Raw genomic sequence first — 21,249 nt, 5'->3', positions numbered from 1 at the left:
TCTTTCCTTGGAAAGCATCCTGAGGCTCTACTTCCTCACAGAATGCTGGGAGATACTGCTGTTGATTAAGCAGGAATGGAGCACTGTTTGGGAGATGGGGAAAGATTAGTTTCTATTGAGCCATCTTTTTTTTTTTTTGGAGACGGCATCTCACTGGCTAGAGTGCAGTGGCGCCATCTCGGCTCACTGCAACCTCCGCCTCCCAGGTTCAGTTCAAGCGATTCTCCTGCCTCAACCTCCTGAGTAGCTGGGATTATAGGCATGCACCATCACACCTGGCTAATTTTTGTATTTTTAGTAGAGATGGAGTTTCACCATGTTGGCCAGGCTGGTCTCGAACTCCTGACCTTGTGATCCACCCGCCTTGGCCTCCCAAAGTGCTGGGCTTACAGGCATGAGCCACTGCGCCTGGCCTGGAAAGATTAGTTTCTATTGAGCCATCTTTTCTTTTTTTTTTCATTCATTCTTTTTTTTTTTTTTTTTTTTTTTTTGAGATGGCGTCTTGCTCTGTCACCCAGCCTGGGGTGCAGTGGCACGATCTTGGCTCACTGCAACCTCTACCTCCTGGGTTCAAGCGATTCTCCTGCCTCGGCCTCCCGAGTAGCTGGGACTGCAGGCACACGCCACCACGCCCAACTAATTTTTGTAGTTTTAGTAGAGGTGGGGTTTCACCATGTTGGCCAGGATGGTCTCGATCTCTTGACCTTGTGATCCACCCAGCTCGGCCTCCCAAAGTGCTGGAGTTACAGGCGTGAGCCACCGTGCCTGCTCGGAGCCATCTTGTTTTCAACCTAACAGGGTCGTGCTATATAACCCTCACTGCAGAGCGAGTCCTTATTTGCTGCCTAATGCAAAAACTTGCTTTTCTGTTATCTGGGAAAAGACAAAATGTCCTTTCTAATACTTTGTTGTTAATTTCTAATATGAGTCGAGACTCACCCTGGGATTTTTTTTCCACAGCTATAAGCAGGTAAGATTCAGTGATCAAAACTGTGACTATTCCAGTAAAACAGGTGCATTTGTTCACCAACTACTGATAAGAACAACAAGACTAGCATTCAGTTTAGACAAGCAGATAACACTATATTGTTACAAAGAAGAGGACTGATTTTAACTTTTTTTTTTTTTTTAAGCCAGGGCCTTACTCTGTCACCCAGGCTGGGGTGCAGTGATCTTGGCTCACTGCAACCTCCACCTCCAAGGCTCATGCCATCCTCAAGTGATCTTCCCAACTCAGCCACCACACCCGGCTAATTTTTGTATTTTTTGTAGAGACGAGGTTTCATCATGTTGCCCAGGCTGGTCTTGAACTCCTGGGCTCGGTGATCCACCCACCTTGGCCTCCCAGAGTGCCAGGATTATAGGCATGCGCTACTGCACTTGACCCGATTTTAAGATTTTTTTTTTTTGAGACTGAGTCTCACTCTGTTGCCCAGGCTGGAGTGCAGTGGTGCAATCTTGGCTCACTGCAACCTCCGCCTCCCGGGTTCAAGTGATTCTCCTGCCTCAGCCTCCCGAGTAGCTGCGATTATAGGCATGCGCCACCATGCCCGGCTAATTTTTTGTCTCGAACTCCTGACCTCAAGTGATCCGCCCACCTTGGCCTCCCAAAGTGCTGGAATTACAGGCGTGAGCCACTGCACCTGGCCTGATTTTAATATTTTTACATAGAAAATAATAATTAGCTATCGAAGGTAAAATGGCTTTGAAAATTTATCAATCCAAAGTAGGATATGTGGAAGATAACCTGTCCTAACCATGAAACAGAACCTCTGTGAAGACAGGGCCCAATTCTCCTAGTTCAGAAAGGCCTAGCCCAGCACCTGGCACAGAGGAGACACGGTAACAAAGTGTTGAACAAATACATTTAAAAATTGCATATTTTCAGTTTAAAGCCCTTATAGTGGAAGATTTTCAATTAAAAATTGTCTTCTCATATTCTGCTTATGTAAGATTAAATTTTTTTTTTTTTTTTTTTTTGAGACAGAGTTTCACTCTTTTGCCCAGGCTGGAGTGCAGGGGCACTATCTCGGCTCACTGCAACCTCCACCTTCTGGTTTCAAGCGATTCTCCTGGCTCAGCCTCCCGAGTAGCTGGGATTACAGGTGCCTGCCACCCCGCCCAGCTAATTTTTTTTGTATTTTTGGTAGAGACGGGGTTTCACCATGTTGGCCAGGCTGGTACTGAACTCCTGACCTCATGATCCGCCTGCCTTGGCCTCCCAAAGTGCTGGGATTACAGGCATGAGCCAACGCGCCCAGCTGGATTAAAATTTTTTTTTTTTTTTTTTTTTGAGACAGAGTCTCGTCCTGTTGCCCAGGCTGGAGTGCAGTGGCAGGATCTGTACTCACTGCAACCTCCACCTCCTGGACTCAAGCAATTCTCAATTCTCCTGCCTCAGCGTCCCGAGTAACTGGGATTACAGGCACTCACCACAAAGCCCGGCTAATGTTTGTATTTTTGGTAGAGACGGGGTTTCACCATGTTGGCCAGGCTGATTTCGAACTCCTGACCTCAAGTGACCCACCCACCTCGGCCTTCTAAAGTGCTGGGATTGCAGGCGTGAGCCACCATGTCTGGCCTGGATTTAATTTTTTTAAAGGTATGTAGATATCCTAAATACATCTCTGGGAAAATGTCCCCTAAACCACCCAAGAGTCAGGGTACATAGAGTCAGGATAGAAAGCTTCATGTCTAGGATTAAGGACATGGAACTGACACCTGTATTAGGGTATCTGTCCATCCTTTCCACAGGCATGGATTTCTGGCAGCCATATTTCTGTCACATAATACTATTAATACCGGACTGATTAATTGAATCAAGTTGGATGCAGGCCCCAAGTTGGGCCAATCAGATTATCTCCTCTGGAAATTTGATACTGAATGATGAAAACCAAGCTAGTCTAGCTCAGTGGTTCTCCACCAAAGGCAATTTTTGCCCACTGGGGACACTGGCAATGTCTGGAGACATGATGATTTTCACAACTTGGAGGTGAAGTAGAGTGGGTGCTACTGGCATCCAGTGGGTAGAGGCCAGGGATGCTGCTACACATCCTACAATGCACACGACAGCCCCATGACAAAGAATGACCTGGCCTAAAATGTCAATTGTGTGAGGCTGAGAGACTTGGCTCTAGGTTTGAGCTCTAGGTTTGAGCAAGGGAAGCCAACAAAGTCAACCATAGAGAGAGAAAAAAATCAAGAAGTTGCACAGAGGGGCTGAGCTTAGACACAGCGAGTTTTCTAGTGCCTGATTCCAGTTCCTTCCAGAGACCGGATTACATTTTTGCCCCTTTATTCTTCTAATAAATTGTCCTTTATACCTAAGATAGCTGGATGTGGTTTTAGTTAACTTGTAATCAAAATCACTTTATTTATCTATTTATTTGTTTGTTTGTTTATTTAGAGACGGAGTCTTGTTCTGTCGCCCAGGCTGGAGTGCAGTGGCATGATCTCAGCTCACTGCAACCTCCACCTCCTGGGTTCAAGTGATTCTCCTGCCTCAGCCTTCCGAGTAGCTAGGACTACAGGCTCCCGCCACCATGCAGGCCTAATTTTTGTATTTTTAGTAGAGACGGGGTTTCACCATGTTAGCCAGGTTGGTCTTGAATTCCTGACCTCAGGTGATCCGCCCACCTTGGCCTCCCAGAATGCTGGGATTACAGGCGTGAACCACGGCGCCTGGCCCAAAATCACTTTAATTAACACAAGAAGTATTCAAGTGAATGACCAAAGTGACCTAAGAAACACTAAGGCCTGGGCAGCTTAGAGATCACTCTAGTCTTTAAGATGATAGAAAGAAATTAAATGAAATAGTCAGTGGTCATTGCTTATCCATGATAGTCGTGCTAGAATGAGTTGAAGCTTTTTGAAGAGCAAATGCATGTAAGACATGCCTGCACCATGCTTACCAGCCTTTTGGGAATCAGGACACCTGGCTGACTTGCTCTGCCACTATGCACAAGCCCCACTCAATGCCACCAACTCCGAGTCCTTCTATACAAAGCGCCTCACAGAGCTGCTACTAATTACACACTTCCAAGTGATTTCTATTGGAATTGTATTTTCTATTTCCATGTGTATATCAGGTTAGGTGCTGATTTCATTCCCCTACGTACAGAAATTCAATAAACGTTGTGTTCTATGGCAAATAATATAGTTTGGGTATTTGTCCCCTCCAAATCTCATGTGGAAATTTGGTCCCCAGTGTTGGAAGTGGGGCCTGGTGGGAGGTGTTTTTGGATTGTGGGAACAGATCCATCATGCATGTCTCAGGGCCGTCCTCACGATCGTGAATGAGTTCTTGTTACTAGTTCCTGCAAGAACTGGTTGTTGAAAAGAGACTGGCACCTTTGTCTTTCCCTTCCTTCCTCTCTCACTATGTGATCTCTGTTATTAGTTCCTGCAAGAACTGGTTGTTGAAAAGAGACTGGCACCTTTGTCTTTCCCTTCCTTCCTCTCTCACTATGTGATCTCTGCACATGGCACCCCTTTGCCTTCTCCCAGGAGTGGAAGCTTCCTGAGGCTTCACCAGAAGCAAATGCTGGTGCCATGTTTCTTGTACAGCCTGTAGAACCATGAGCCAAATAAACCTCTTTTCTTTATAAATTACCCAGCTTCAGGTGTTCCTTCGTAACAACATAAGTGGACTAGAACTGCAAGCCACTGGAAATGGTCTTTAAAAAAAAAAAATTCAAGTGTAAAAAAATGTATCAGGCAGCCTCCTGAACCAGAATAGGTTCAGAGCAACTCCTGGAAATGGTCTTTGATACTCAATTTTTTCCCACAAGTTATTTTTTCCTTTATCTAAATTGAAGAAATATTGTGAATGAATTCATTTGTCTACATGTATGTTTTCTTAATCATTTCGGAGTCATTGACCCTTTTGGGACAATGGAGCCTGTCTCTGAAAATAATGCCCATCCAGTACAATTATACTCGTTAGGAACCCCTGCATTAAATACTTTTTTTTTTCTTTTTCTTTTTCTTTTCTTTTTTTTTTTTTTTTTGAGACAGAGTCTTGCTCTGTCACCCAGGCTGGAGTGCAGTGGCACGATCTTGGTTCACTGCAACCTCCGCCTCCTGGGTTCAAGCGATTCTCGTGCCTCAGCCTCTCAAGTAGCTGAGACTACAGGGGTACACCACTGCACCTGGGTAATTTTTTGTATTTTTAGTAGAGATGGGGTTTCACCCTATTGGCCAGGCCGGTCTCAAATTCCTGACCTCAGGTGATCTGCCTGCCTTGGCCTCTGAAAGTGCTGGGATTGCAGGTGTGAGCCACTGTTTCCGGCCCACTAAATACTTATTAACTGCCTACTCTGAGCTAGATGGTGATGAAAAAAAAAAAAGATGAATAATGTAGAGTTCTACCCCAGAGCAGCAAACACCCAGTTACAAGCCAGGGTGATACATGGTAAGAGAATACTATGGGAACCCGGCATAAAGGAATTTCATCCAGATTAGGGGATCCGGGAAAGATCCCTGGGGGCTGTGACATGTATACTGAGACTTCAAGCAAGTAGGAGAAAGCAAGGCCCACCCGAAGGATGGGGGCAGGGGTGGGTACATTCCAGACAGAGGGGAAAAACATGCAGAAGGGAAAGAGCATGGCAGGTGCATGGAACACAGAAATGTTTGGTGTAGCCCAGCCAGTCATTTGTCTGTTAGTTCCCAGCTCCATTCTTGGTTTCGTCTGTATATCTGGGACTGAGAGCCTGCAAAACACATTTCCCAGATCCCCTTTGCTAACTGGCTTCTGGCTAGGTGCTGCCAATGGAAGGTACTGGTGGAAGACTGGAGCCAGGAGGAAGAGAGACACTAAGTCCCCTGCTTTGGTGGCACTGCCACCAGTGGTAGTAGCCACCCCAATGAGTGGGGACCCCGGGGCCCAGCAATAGCTGTGGCAGGAGTCACTTCAGTAGCTTCAGAGACAGAAGGACTCTGGCAGTGGCAGTAATGGTGGTGGATGACTTCAGGTTCCATTGGCCTCAGCAGCACAAATCATTGGGAAACACAAGCACAGGGCAACAGCAGTTTCCCTCTTGCTTCAGCCTAGAGTTTCAGGTAGTTCTACATCTGTGGGCAATGTTATTTTTTGCCACTCCAGCTCTTTCAACAGTTTTGAAATCAATTCCCTACATTATCTCTGTGTAAAATACTTAAAGTAGTTCATGTCTTTCTGACTGGATGCTGACTAATACAGCAACTGAATCAGAAACTATGATGAGTAGTTCCAGCTACTTGGGAGGCTGAGGTGGGAGGATCACTTAAGCCCAGGAGTTCAAGGCCAGCCTGGAAAACATAGTGAAACCCCATCTCAAAAAAAAGAAAAAGAAAAAAATGAACATGGTGAGGGGTGGAAGAAGGTTGCAGTGAGAGATTTGGTGGAATAGGTAATTCACTCAAGTTCATGTTAGGAAACGACCAGGTGTATGGACTTTATCCTAACAGCAGTGGAGACCTGTGAAAGATCTTAAAGACATGGTCAACTTGGTCACTTTTGATTTTTATAAAGATCACTTGGGCTATAATACAGAGAACAGGTTTGAGCCACCTGAACTGAACACCAAATGTCCCAATAGGAAGCTGGGGCCAGGATCTAGGAGAGAACTTGGTGGTCTGCACTCGGGTTGTGGCAGTGAGGTTGAAGAGAAGGGACTGGAAGGATTTTTATGAGGTGGAATGGCCAAAATTTAATGGGGTACTGTGGCAGATTAAAGATGGCTACCACTGGACATGGTGGCTCACGCCTGTAATCTCACCACTTTGGGAGGCTGCGCCTGGCAGATCACTTGAGGTTAGGAGTTTGAGACCAGCCTGGCCAACATGGTGAAACCCCGTCTCTACTAAAAATACAAACATTAGCTGGGTGTGGTGGTGTGTGCCTGTAATCCCAGCTACTCAGGAGGCTGAGGCACGAGAATTGCTTGAACTTGGGAGAAGGAGGTTGTAGTGAGCCGAGATTGTGCCACTGTACTCCAGCCTGGGCAACAGAGCAAGACTCCATCTCAAAAAAAAAAAAGATGGCTACCAATTTATTAATACTCTTCCAACGGAGAGACAGGCTCTACAGTTCTTCCATTTGAATTTTGGTGTGCTCTGTGATTGCACTGACAAACAGAACAAGACAGAAGTGACTCTGGGCCAGTTTCTGGGCCCAGGCCTTAAGAGACAAGCAACTTCCACTTCTTGTTTCTTTCAACACAACCACTCTGAGAAGTGCAAGCCAAACAGAGAGGCCACGCATAGCTGCTCTGGTTGACAGCCCCAGCTGAGCTCCCAGCCGATGGCCAGCCTCAGCTGTCAGCCACGTGGTTGTGCCATCTTGGATGTCCAGTCCAGTAAAACCTTCAGATGACTGCAGCCCAGCCACTAACTGAGGCCGTCTGAAAGCCCAGGCAATTACCACCTGGGTGACCCATTCGATCCGTATGAGATAATAATATGTTTTTTTTTTTAAGCTGCTATTTTTTTTTTTTTAACTTAAGCCACTAAATTTTGGGGGTGGTTTGTATACCAGAATAGAAAACCAGAATAGATGTGAAAGGAGAGAGAGACAGCAGAACCAAGGATGATATCTAGAATTCTGGTTTGAGCAGAAATAAAGACTGGAAGTAGGGCCGGGTGCTGTGCTCCCACCTGTAATCCCAGCACTCTGGGAGGCTGAGGTGGGCGGATCACTTGAGGCCAGGAGTTCAAGACCAGCCTGGACAACATGGTGAAATCCTGTCTCTACTAAAAATATAAAAATTAGCTGGCCATTGTAGCTGGCGCCTGCAATCCCAGCTACTCGGGAGGCTGAGGCAGGAGAATCACTTGAACCCGGGAAGCGGAGGTTGCAGTGAGCCAAGATCCTGCCATTGCACTCCATCCTGGGCGACAAGAGAAAAACTCTGTCTCAAAAATAAATAAATAAATAAAATAAAGACTGGGAGCAGACAAACAGTTTTTAGGGGATGGTTCTGGGTGAATGATCATAAGCTGGGAAATATATATTTTTGGAACTATATTAAAATTCCTTTCTAGAGATCCCACTATGTTCCCTCTGCAGCATTAGCTATCCAGGTTTTACACAGGTTTATGTTTTATAGATACCTATCTCTAAGACTCTTTAAAATATTAGTTTTAATATCTCTTCCTAGAAGAAAAGTTGTATTTCTCCAAAGTATCAAGAGGAACTGGGGCCTGGCGTGGTGGCTCACACCAGTAACCACAGCACTTACGGAGGTTGTGGTGGGCAGATTGCTTGAGCCCAGGAGTTCGAGACTAGTCTGGGCAACAAGGTGACACTCCATCTCTACCAAAAATACAAAAATTAGCTGAGCATGGTGGGCACATGCCTGTACTCCTAGCTACTCAGGAGGCTGCAGAGGGAGGATCACTTCAGCCCGGGAGGCTGAGGCTGCACACAGCTATGGTTGTGCCACTGCACTCTGGCCTGGGCAACAGAGTGAGACCCTGTCTTAAAAAAGAAAAAAGGAAACTAGTACCAATATCATCATATTCAGTCCTTGTTGATCTAGGGCTCAACTTCCAAGTCCCCTATTCATTTGTCAAATATTTACTCATCCTCTACTAGTTGCTCAGCCCTTTACTGGGTGTCCAGGCTTCATATCCCTGCCCCTATGGAGTTTACATCCAATTTGAAAAGCAAAGAACAAGTGAAGAAAATAATTACCCCCTCTAATAAGAGCAGTGAGAAACAAGCAGGGTACTGATAGAGAATGATGGTTGAGGGGAAAGCTGAGACCTAAGGAAGTGGAAAAAGTTAGCTGTATGAAGAAGTGCAGGGGGAAGTGAGGGGTGGTAGCCATGGAACCAAGAGTACAAAGGCCCTCGGGTGGTTGAAAGCTTGATGAGATTCTAGGAACCGAAACACATGCATGTTTGGGGTTTAATGATCAAGGAGCCAAGGAGCACTACAAAATAGAGTTGGAGACACATACAGAGGCTAGATTAAGGTATTAGGTCATATTTAAGGATTTACAATGTATCCCTTTTTTTTTTTTTTTTGAGATGGAGTCTTGCTCTGTCTCCCGGGCTGGAGTGCAGTGGCGCCATCTTGGCTCACTGCAACCTCCGCCTCCCAGGTTCCAGCAATTCTCCTGCCTCAGCCTCCTGAATAGCTGGAATTACAGATGTGCACCACCACACCAGGCTAATTTTTGTATTTTTAGTAGAGACGGGGTTTCACCGTGTTGGTCAGGCTGGTCTCGAACTCCTGACCTCAGGTGATCTGCCTCAGCCTCCCAAAGCGCTGGGATTACAGGCGTTAGCCACCATGCCTGGCTAGGATCTACAATGTATTCTAAGTACAAAAGATATACAGAAGCCTGAACATGATCTGATGCGTGTTTTTAGAAGATAATGGACAGAACAGATAGGAGAAGAGGAAAAAGAGAGGGAAAAAAGCCTGTTGAGAAACTGCCACAGTGATGCAGGAGAGAAAAAGATGGTCTGGGCTGAGGTTCGCTCTCATTTTCTTTCCTTAGATTAAATCTCTCCTTTTCAAAGGGCAGATGGATGCTTAGTAAAAACAGATCAGCAAACAATTATTCCCATGTACCCAAGTATAAATAAGACTCCATGGATTCCTGCTTTGCATAAAGATTTGAAATATTTTATTTATTTATTTTTTGAGATGGAGTCTGGCTCTGTCACTCAGGCTGGAGTGTAGTGGCGCGATCTTGGCTGACTGCAACCTCAGCCTCTCGGGTTCCACTGATTCTCCTGCCTGTCTCCCGAGTAGCTGGGACTACAGGCATGTGCCACCACACCTGGCTGATTTTAAGATTTGAAATATTTTAAAGATTGATGGTGTCCTGGTTTGATCTTGGGTTTTGGCACCAAAAAATAAAATTAAAAATAAAGATTGATGTTTACCACTCATCTTCACCAACCAACCTACTTCCCCTAAATCTAAGGTTTCACTGTAGCAGGAACTACCATCTGTGGCATGAGATCAACTCAACCAATTAGTGGCTTTCAAGCCTCTTCACCTTAAGCAGTATTTGTCATCTACAAGTTCCCTTGCAACTGGAATGGGTGGGGTGGAAGATCCAAGAAAAAGCACAGAATTTTCTTTTTTTGAGACAGGGTTTTTCTCTGTTGCCCAGGCTAGAGTGCAGTGGCATCATCATGGCTGACTGTAGCCTTGACCTTCCTGGGCTCAAGTGATCCTCCCAGCTCAGCCTCCTGAGTAGCCAGGACTGCAGGCTAATGCCACCATGCCCAGCTAATTTTTTTTTTTGAGACTGAGTCTCGCTTTGTCACCCAAGCTGGAGTGCAGTGGCACGATCTTGGCTCACTGCAACCTCTGCCTCCTGGGTTGAAGCAATTCTCTGCCTCAGACTCCTGAGTAGCTGGGATTACAGACGCCTGACACCACGCCCAACTAATTTTTGTAGTTTTAGTAGTGACGGGGTTTCACCATCTTGGGACGGGTTGGTCTTGAACTCCTGACCTCGTGATGCACCCGCCTCGGCCTCCCAAAGTGCTGGGATTACAAGCGTGAGCCACTGCACCCAGTCTGCCCAGTTTTTTTTTTTTTTTTTTTTTTTTGAGACGGAGTCTCACTCTGTTGCCCAGGCGGGAGTGGAGTGGCGCGATCTCGGCTCACTTCAGCCTCCGTCTCCCGGGTTCAAGCAATTCCTCTGCCTCAGCTTCCCGGGTAGCTGGGACTACAGGCACGTGCCACCATGCCCGGCTAATTTTTGTATTTTTAGTAGAGATGGGGTTTCACCATATTGGCCAGGCTGGTCTCAAACTCCAAACTCCTGACCTTGTGATCCGCCTACCTCAGCCTCCCAAAGTGCTGGGATTACAGGCGTGAATCACCGTGCCCGGCCTCCAGCTAATTTTTTTTATAGGGACAGTGTCTCTGTTACCTAGGCTCTACAGCACAGGCTGGTCCCAAGTGATCCTCCCATCTCCCACTCCTGGCCCCAAGTGATCCTCCCATCTCAGCCTCCCAAAGTGTTAGGATTACAGGCGTGAAGCATTGTGCCTGGCTCAGGTACAACATTTTAGATGCACTCAGTCCGTTAAGGCTTAGTCCAGGTTTGATTGTTATTCTCCTTCTGTTGGGCCATAGGGCCTGTACTGTGAACTAAAATGAACTTCAGTGTTAAGTAAGGAAGGGATCCTTATTAGCCTTAAATTCAATTCCCTTATCTCAGTGTCTTCAAGTTTCTCACAACTCTGAGTATTGATAAAATAGTCTTCACCTAAAACATGGTTAACATAATTCAGTTGACATGCTTAAATTTCTCTTCGAGAGTCAGAGGCTGATGGCAATTGTGAAAAAAGCTCTTTATTGTTATTGCTAATAAAAAAAAAAGGGTCAGTAGTCAGGTGTAGTGGCCTGTACCTCTTGTCCCTGCTACTCGGGAGACTGAGGTGGGAGGATGGCTTGAGCCCAGGAGATCAAGGCTGCAGTGAGGCATGACTACACCGCTGCACTCCAGCCTGGACGACAGGGTGAGATTGTCTCAGAAAAATAAAGAAAAAGGGGTATTTCATATTGGTTCAAAAATATAGGTAGTATGACCCCCTGATGACTTGAAGACAGAGCAACAGAAGGACCTTCTTTAGTCATCATTAGCTTAGCCAAAAGAAAAGTCAGTTACACTCACTGTTGCATAATCAGTTGTATGGTCAACTGTGCACTAATTCATTTGGTCACAAATATATACAATCAAATTAAGGTTGAATGTAAATTTAAACTTTACTTTTGCTTTCTTCTCCCCTCCCCCCCAGAAAGATCCATGGTCCAATATAACATATCTTCTTCAAATATTTATGGGGTAAGAAACATTTAAAAAAGTTGTTACATTCTTTCCTCTATCTTAATGATTTAAATATGAGCAAGTTCGGTCTATCAAGGCAGGCTCTGAATAGCTACTATCGAGAAGTATTTGAGGAGTTCTTGAATGCCAAATCTTCGTTGTCTGCTGACTCTGCAGATTTATCACGTGCTGAAAGCACAGGTTTTCCAACTGTCAACGTCTTTACGAAATTCACCTGCTTAGGCTTTCGTGGGGTCGGCCTCTTGGAGCTGAGAACACAGCTTCTGCTTACACCTGTGTCCTCAATGAAGCTAGAGATTCCTAAGAGAATTCTAGAAAAAGAGGAGGGGGGTAGAAGGCAAGCAAGGAACAGTTTCTAAGCTTAGGGCCTAAACCTTTGCATACAAGGATCAGCTACCACGTTTACAGCGGCTTTAAGTTACAGCCCTCGGTAGGTGCAGATCGGCTTCCCAATGAAACCTGGCTTTCACTTTCATCTCTGTTAAGGGTTACCTTTTCAAAAGAAGCCGCTTTTCCTCCTACCAATTTCCTAAAGCGCCCACCGGCAACGCACCAAACAAGGAGGGCACAGAGCGGGAAAAAGGACACGTGTGATTTCCGAACTCTTCCCGGCGGGCTCCGGGCCCCGGCAAGCCCAGCCCCGCGGGAGGAACCAAGGCCGCCACCCCCGAGAGGCAGCCCGGCCCGCGCTCCTCGCCCACGTGGCCGCCGCACGCGCCCGCTCAAAGTCCAAGGGCGGCGATCCGGCTCTGGGACCTTGGACCGAGCGAGCTCCCGCCCCGACGGCGGGAGTCAGAACTGTGGTGGCCAGCAGTCCCCGCCCGCGGCTCCGTGCACCTCCACCCCGGCCCGCGCGCCGCCTCCCGAACCACCGTGGCAGAGGCCGCAAGGGGAACCGGAAGCCAAAATGGCGACGCCCCGCCCTTTTCCTCTCGCGAGAGGCGGGGAAGAAAAAAAGTTGTGCGAGCGACGGGAACGTAACCAATTAGAGTGCCGGGAGCGCCTGATTGGCGGCCCTCCCGGCGCCTGCAGGCCCCGCCCCGGCTGCGGAGGCTCCGTCACAGCCCTCCCCTCCTCGCCCCCTCCCCTCCTCTCCCCGCCCAGTTCTTCTCTTCCCGTCTGAGGTGGCGGCCGGTCTCGCCTTGTCGCCAGCTCCATTTTCCTCTCTTTCTCTTCCCCTTTCCTTCGCGCCCAAGAGCGCCTCCCAGCCTCGTAGGGTGGTCACGGAGCCCCTGCGCCTTTTCCTTGCTCGGGTCCTGCGTCCGCGCCTGCCCCGCCATGAATGAGGAGTACGACGTGATCGTGCTGGGCACCGGCCTGACGGTGGGCGCCAGGGCTGAGGGGCCGGGGCTGAGCAGCCGGGGCGGGCGCACCCCCGGCTCCTGCACGGCCCGCGGGTCGCAGCTCCTCGGGGGTCTCGTTCTGCCGTCAGCCGTAGTTTTCGGGACGGGAGTCGTGGCTAGGGGCGCGGGCGGGTTCAGGGGCGCCCCGCGTCCCGGGGCGAGCGGGCGGCTCCCAGCGTGAGGGGCAGGCGGGGAAATGGAGATGCGGGCCGTGAGGCTCGGGGCGGGGTAACGGCCGAGCCCGGCCTCTGCGCTTGCCCCCAGCGGAAGCGGAGGGGAGGGAGAAGGCCGTCCGGGCCGAGGCTCCCGCTCCCCGGTTTGGGCCGGTGACCTCTCCCGGTTGCAAACCAGCACCCGAGGCGGAGGGGACGGTTCAGGCCTCGCGGTTGCATTTCCTATTCCGCCTCGGCCGCTGCCCCGGGTCAGTCTGGCTGCCAAAGCCGAGTACGGGGTTTCCTGACAAGTCTTGATAATCACTGCTTCGGAACTGCTAGGGCTTGATTAACTTATATTTTTGGCGAAAACGCGGAAATTAGTCTTTTAATCCTTTCTCCCCCCCTGCTAGTAAGAAGTATTATTGAATCCTTTTAGCCACCCTCCCTTCTCACTTACTGAGCATCTGTAGAATTGGAATTGAGTTTTCTCAAAACTTGTCAGTCAAATGCTTTCGCACCTGACCTTCGCCGCCTTTTCCTTTTGTTTGGTGGGTTCTCTGCCTCCTTTGTCTCTTCTGGACTGTTTTCCCATAAGAATTGGGTTGGTGATGGATTGCTAAAAGACAAGTTCTCTGTACTCCGAAGCTTTCTTCAGGGAGTTGGAAGATAATAACAACATGAAGAATGCATTGTAATATATGAATGCAAGGTGTACTTAATATCATGGTATATTAATTTTCCTGGTTATCTGTTTCTAAGGGAACTTTAGGTAATCTGTAGATAATGCAGGCAGGTTCTGTAGTTTGTACTTTTTCTGTTCTTTTTTTTTTTTTTTTAAAGAAATGACTGTTCATCTTGCAAAAGAATTCATTTTGGAGAAAACCATTTTAACTATCAATTTTTGGGGAAATTTGAAATTCTAACTTTGGGCTGCTTGATCATAATTAAGATGAATACTGATGTAAATCTTGTGTATCCTATGTACTCTGACTTCAAATTCCTGAGTCATTTAATGTAGACTTCCACTTCAAATTTTTTGAAATTTATTATAATCTCTCAGGATCAAACCAATTTTTTTTTTTTTTTTTTTTTTTTTACCAGGTAACATCCCAAAATAACACTTTTAGATGTCTCTAGGCAAGAGAAAACCTTCGAACTTTTATTTGGCTAATTTTTTAGGAAAGGTTTGTGAAGAATTAGAATGATGTTTTTCTGGTCTGTCATTTTTCTGTTTATAGTTATATGCAATTATTAGAGAATATTCATTCTGAATACTTCGTTATGTTTGACCAATCCAGGAATAATCCTGTGTCTGTCTTTGAAAAGCTGGAAGACTGTTGGATGCCTAAATGAATAGGTCCTACCCACTGCAGGTTTTGTGCTTTTTTTTTTTTAAGTGCCTAATTGGGATTCCAAGCTGAGCTTAGTAGTTTGTGGTGGATTTTGCCTGTTGGAATGGGTAGTGTTGCTGCCAGCGTGTTTTAAGAGCCGGTTAGTTCCACCCTTTTTCTGTGGTTGTTGCTGGTCTTTCAGATTTGCTCACAATTGAGGTCAGTTAAGCATGCACGAGTGAGTGCAAATCCACCATCATGCAGGCTTCCACAAGCCTCGTTCATATCACTTTGTATCAAAGATGGTGAAAGTGTTTTTATATAACAAGTTAAGATAATGAGCTTTGTTTACATTTTCATTCGGATTGTGAACTCTTTGATGAATGGTAGATGCATACTTAACTAGAAATCAGACCTGTTTCTGCTGTCATTTTGTAGCTGTGATAACTTTAATCTCTGTGAGCCTTCCTAAGTTTTCTGAGATGTTCTTTGATAATTATATCAATTCAGGACAATCACATTATTACCATCATTGATAGGAGTAGTGATGACAGGATGATTTTGATAATGAGAAATCATATATCCTTATTTTTAGTGTTACCAGGAATTAGATGATTAAAAATTAGAAGAAGAGAAAACCAAAGTTAGCACTCAGAATTAACTTTTGAATGTCTGGAGTTAATTAATTTTCTTAAAATTTACTGTATATTTAGTGCCTGAGACTTAAGAACCTAAAAAAAGGCAAGTACTTTCAGTGTTAGGAACTTGTTACTTTTAAAGAAGTGTAAGGAAGTGCTGGAGTTGCTGTGTTGCTTAGTGCTGCCATTGTTTGTATGAGTTGTTAAGTCTAAGCTCATAATCACAAATATTGATAGTTATATTAATCAAGAAGATACAAGACGATTTGGTATAAAGGAGTAAAATCTTCATTCTGTGTGTAAAAGAAATGGAATATTCCACACAATTGAATTTTCTGAGGAACTAAAGGTTATCTCTAAAGAGCACAGCTTTTGGATAATGCCTTTCTAAATGCTGTCACAACTTCTTTAACATACTAAGAAACATAATTTACTTGATAACCAAGTTTTCACATAGTGAAGATTAATTATTGTGTTATGCTGTAACATGGTGAAGCCATGAAGACCCCGCCAGCTTTGTAGGAACTTTTGCCCCCTTTACACTCAGGCTGCTATGCTTTTTGAGCTCTTCAGTTTACTCTTCATATTTTTTCCCTCTATCTTACTTTACTGTTAGGCTGGCAGCATTTACTTTTCTCTGCTTTCAGCATGTGTAGGCAGCCTCTCACCACATAATTTGCACATAGTTCACTATGGACTTGGAAATAAATTCACGAGTCTTGTTAGACATAGTAGATTAAAAAAATAAGAGTAACTAGTTCCACAGCTGTTTGTGCTTCCCAGAGGTTTTTTTCTTCCCATTTTTTGTTCTACACAGTAAGGATTTATGAATAGAAATATATACTTTAGTGATGTATACCAGATGATTCGCAGCATCATATGTTTAAAAACTTGCTTTACGTCCCAGATACTTTTCCTCATTTCTCTTTGTTAGAATTTTGTTATTTCAGATTCAGAGAAGGTTTTATACTTGATTTTAAAATTCTGAACTAAAATTCAGATTGCCTCTTGGATTTGCTTAATCTTTGATTTGCTCTTTGAGAGTTCTTGCTTATAGCTGTGTTAGAGGTCTGTAGACAAAGGACTTTCTATTCACTACAGTAGTGAGCATAGGATCAATATTTGCAAATGCTGTTACACTTGGGAGCTGTGTTGTAGGCAGTTTAAACCAGCTTTAAGCATCCTGGCCAAAAGAAAATACAAGTGAAATTAGACATATTTTAGCATGTAGAGATGACAATAGTGTGACATTGGGTTTTAAAGACCACTGGTAGATGTTCACATGCATGATACACTGCAATTACCTCTGTCTTCCCTCCCATGGTACCTGATTGGAGACTCTTACTGGAGTAATAGTTTCAGTTTCAGTTATTTAAACCCAGTGACTATTGTGATCAGTTATGGGCAGTAAAAAGGTAAACACAGAACCTGTCTATAAGTAGCTTGTTCTTGTGTTGGAGAGTAACTAATAAGAATTAGTATGAGAAAGCATTAAGTCCCCTAAGAGGTGCACTTATATGAGTTCAGTCAGGGAATCAGGAAAACCTTCGTAAAGAAGGAGATATTTAGCTGGCTTTAAAAAAATATTGGCAAGGTTTGAATGGAGGAATGATTTTTTAGGCAGAGAGCAGTCAGTGTAAGTCAAAGCTAAGTCAAGGATGTATGTAGGGAATGGGGAGTGGTTTGTTTTGCTTGAAACATAAGCTTTGGAGAGAGATTCTAGGCTGAGAAATGTGAAAATTATCTTCAAGGCAGTGAGAGAGGACTTTGAGCAGGAGAGTGATATAATTAGCCACATTTCAAGAGAAGGTATCTTTTGACAGGTTTTTTTTTTTTTTTTTTTTTTTTGAGATGGAGTCTCGCTCTGTTGCCCAGGCTGGAGTGCAGTGATGTGATCTAGGCTCACCGCAACCTCTGCTTCCCAGGTTCAAGCAGTTCTCCTGTCTCAGCCTCCCGGGTAGCTGGGATTACAGGTGCCTGCCACCATGCCCAGCTAATATTTGTATTTTTAGTAGAGATGGGGTTTCACCATATTGATCAGGCTGGTCTCGAACTCCTAACCTCAGGTGATCCACCCGCCTAGGCCTCCCAAAGTGCTGGGATTATAGGCATGAGCCACCGCGCCTGGCTGACAGTTTTTAATGAGATGCATTAGAGGGGCAGAGTCATTTAAAGAAACATTCTTCATAAAACAGCCATTTTTATTATGTTGCTGTAAGATACTTGCCATTGAAATGAACTGATTTAAAATTTTTCTGGTTAATTTCTCATGTTTCTAGGTAAGTAGTTTTGAAAAGGCACTTTAATATTAGTTATTAGATACTTTGTACTCCTGATCACATTTGTGTGTGTGTGTGTGTGTGTGTGTGTATTTGTAGTTTTTTTTTTTTTTTTAAATAACAACAATACTTTTTATTTCTGAGACAGAGCTCTCTGTTACCCAGGCTGGAGTGCGGTGGTTCAATCTCAGCTCACTACAACCTCTGCCTCCCCGGTTCAAGTAATTCTCCTGCCTCAGGCTCCCAAGTGGTTGGAATTACAGGTGCTCACCACCACGCCCAGCTAATTTTTTTGTATGTTTAGTAGCGATGGGGTTTCACCATGTTGGCCAGGCTGGTTTTGAACTCCTGACCTCAGGTGATCTGCCTGCTTCAGCCTCCCAAAGTGCTGGGATTACAGGCGAGAGCCACCGCACCCAGCCCATAACAGAACTTTAAAATGCAGTAGGATTTGATAGGGTGTAGAGGATTTTTTGTTTGTTTGTTTTTGAGACAGGGTCTCAGTCTCTCACCCAGGCTGGAGTGCAGTTGTGTGATCACAGCTCACTGTAGCCTCAACCTTCCAGGCTCAAATGATCCTCCCACTTCAGCTTCCCAAGTTAGCTGGAACTACAGGAGGCATGTAGTTTGGGTATTTTTTGTAGAAATGGGGTTTTGCCATGTTGTCCAGGCTGGTCTCAAACTCCTGGGCTCAAGCAGTTCTTCTGCCTCGTCCTCCCAAAGTGTTAGGATTACAGGCGTGAGCCACCTTGCCCAGCCAGGGTATAGAGTTTAGTTTGTCACTAGGAAGGTATATCAAAATATTAATAAATTTTGGCTCTATTCCCTTCCAAATCTAAATTGCTCTGTAATTGGGGTTGGGGAGTGGGCATTAATTTTTCAGCATACTATTGTTACTGGCCGTGGAAACACCATGTAGGTGTAACAATTCATATATAGAAATTTCATTCAGCCTCTTCAGGTGCTTTGTCTAATATATTTGGGTGTTGTCCAAATGAGTTATTCTGTTTTTGATGATTGCAACTCTGGTGGTATGTGTAGGGTGCTGAAGGAAGAGAACGTCAGTATCGCTGATGGTTCTGTCCCCCAGCCCCACATCCACATATCTACACATACTAGCACTTTGGTGCAATTAAATATTAAAAACCATTTTGGTTGGTTACCTGTTTTTATGTAGGAGAACGTCAAGTGCCAGGTGGGTTGCAGATGCTAGTGTCATACAGAACTTGGATTCTGAAGATGGTTTTATAGTCTTAGTGATTTTGGATGTGAATATGTATTCTTATCCTGCTTAGGTCATTTGTAGGTGAGTTTGAAGTTACAGTGGGTACTCTTACCTGTTACATTTACAACTCATGTTGGTGAATATTCATTCACATACAAGTTTCCTGGTTAAAGTTACTTATTTACATGATAGATGGACCAGCTTTTCTAGTGTGAAAAAGAGAAGCTTAGTTTTTATGGCTTTACTGTGCTTTGCTTGTGAATATTGTGTATTCATCAGATAGGTTGTAGTAGAATTTAATTTTGAGCTGGTAATTTTGGAAAAATATTAAAATTTTAGGATCATTAATATATACTGTGCCCAGATATGACTGATAAATTGTATCAATGAATTAATGACTTCACCCATGTTTTAAAACAAAGTTTATTATGTTTGTCCTATTATATATTCTTTTAGCAGTGTGGAAGCAGTCTTTTATAATAGTTGGGTATAGAGGAACGAGTGGGCCTGCAGATTTTTTATTAACTTTAGTTAGCTCTTGTCATATTTGCTCCAAGTGGTGCCTTTGAAGGTAGTTGCTGTCAGCTCTTTGGACTCGGCCACATCTTTAAATTACTGGGCCCTTTATTTTAGGCCTCAGTGCTTGCTTTATGGCCATAGTCCAGTGGGTCATGCTTAGTGTGAAAGGTTATATATAGAAGCTGTGCAACACTCCAATTTGCTTGCTGAGATTTTGCTTTCAAAAGTTGAACCCTGCAGTCTACTTTTGTCAGCTGGGAATGTAACTGTTCTTCCTCTGCTGTGTCATAACTTATTTTTAAGATAGTAAATATTTGATTTTCATATGTGGAACTATATGTTGGTGCTGCTTTAGGTTGTTTTCTTCCCCCACCCCCCAAAAGTAAATTTAGTCAGTATTAGGGTTGATTTTTGTAGTTGTTAAAATACCTTCATTTCCTTTTATGAAGACATAATGAAGAAAGTGAAAAGGCAGGCCACAGAATGGAAGAAGATAATTGCAGTACATGTAACTAATAAAGGATTTATATATAGTATATAAAGTACTTTTATAAAGCAGCGAGAAAAAGCCCATTTTAAAAATGGGGAAAAATTTTGAATAGGCACTTATCATAAGTGCCTTATCACTTAGCTTGATCATCAGTAAACGGTTTTTTTTTTTTTTTTTTTTTTAATTTTCTTTTGTAGAGATGGGGGTCTCACTGTGTTACCTGGGCTGGTGTTGAACTCTTGGGTTTAAGCGATTCTCCCACCTTGGCCTCCCAAAGGGCTGAGATTATAGGCATGAGCCACCATGCCCGGTCCCTAATCATTAATCAACTATTTAAAAAGTGTTCAACCTTATTTGTCCTCAGGAAATGCAAATTAAATCACTTCTTAACTAGAATGGCTAAAATTAAAAAGGCAACAGTGTAAGTGGTCAAGGATTTGAAACAGTGGGGACTCACTGCGGACAAAAGTGTAAATTGGTACAACCGTTTTTGGAAAGCTGTTTGGTAATATCTGTTGAAGTTGAATGTATTTATACTCTTCTTGATATATAACAGAAATGCACACTTAGAAGACACATGTGAGAATGTTGATAGAGCATTATTTGTAATAGTGAAAAACTGGAAACTATCCAAATATCCACCAGGAGTAAAATGGAGAAGTAAATTGTGGTATGGTCTTTCAGTGGAATCATCTACAGCTGTGTTACCCAAAGTGTGCTGCATAGATCAGCTGCATCTGCAACACCTGAGAATTTACCAGAAATGTGGAAGTTTAGGCCCCAACTCGGATATTACACAGAATCAGAATCTACAGTTTAACGGGATCTCCAGGTTATTCTTATATATAATAAAATTTGCAAACACAGCTTTAGTAATTCTTGAAATTGGTCCTGGACCAGCATCATCAGTATCACCTCATCAGCATCAGTGGTGGCTGACACCTGTAATCTCAGCACTTTGGGAGGACAAGGCAGGAGGATTGCTTGAGCAAACCTTGCTTTGCAAGGCCAAGGCTGGGCAACATAGTGATATCCTGTTGCTACAAAAAATTAAAAAGTTTGGCAGGCGTGGTGGCACATGTCTGTAGTTCCAGCTTCTCAGGAGGCTGAGGTTAGAGGATCTCTTGAACCTGGAGGTTGAGGCTGCAGTGAGCCATGATCACACCACTGCACTCCAGGCTGGGCAACGGAGTGAGACCCTGTCTGCTCCCTGCCAACCTTTTTTTTTTTTTTTTAAAGAGCAAATTCTCAGATCCAACCTCAGACCTACTAACTCAGAAGCTCTGTAGATGGGGCCTAGCAGTCTGTGTTTTCAAGCCCTCCAGGTGATGTGGATACAACCTGAAGTTTGGAAATCTGGGTAGAATTTACATTTCTAACAAGTTGGCAGGTGATGCCAAGTCAGGAACCACACTGAGATGCCCTGCTTGCAGGGTTAGCCATACACTCTGAAAAGCTCCCG

General features: G+C 44.5%; 1 protein-coding gene across 1 annotated transcript in view; it reads left to right on the top strand.

Annotated features, from left to right (window-relative positions):
* Positions 1 to 12,451: 12,451 nt before the first annotated feature.
* The window catches only part of GDI2 (GDP dissociation inhibitor 2), a 49,518-nt gene continuing 40,720 nt past the window's right edge, over positions 12,452 to 21,249 (top strand). The window contains exon 1 of the mRNA XM_507638.8: positions 12,452 to 13,130. Within this exon, the coding sequence (XP_507638.3) occupies positions 13,086 to 13,130 (45 nt within the window). The 5' untranslated portion in view covers positions 12,452 to 13,085. The remainder of the gene's footprint in view (positions 13,131 to 21,249) is intronic.

This window comes from Pan troglodytes, chromosome 8 (assembly GCF_028858775.2).
Source record: "Pan troglodytes isolate AG18354 chromosome 8, NHGRI_mPanTro3-v2.0_pri, whole genome shotgun sequence".
Taxonomy (NCBI): domain Eukaryota; kingdom Metazoa; phylum Chordata; class Mammalia; order Primates; family Hominidae; genus Pan; species Pan troglodytes.
Note: the sequence above shows the minus strand (reverse complement) of the source record. Positions and strands in the feature narration are given on the sequence as shown.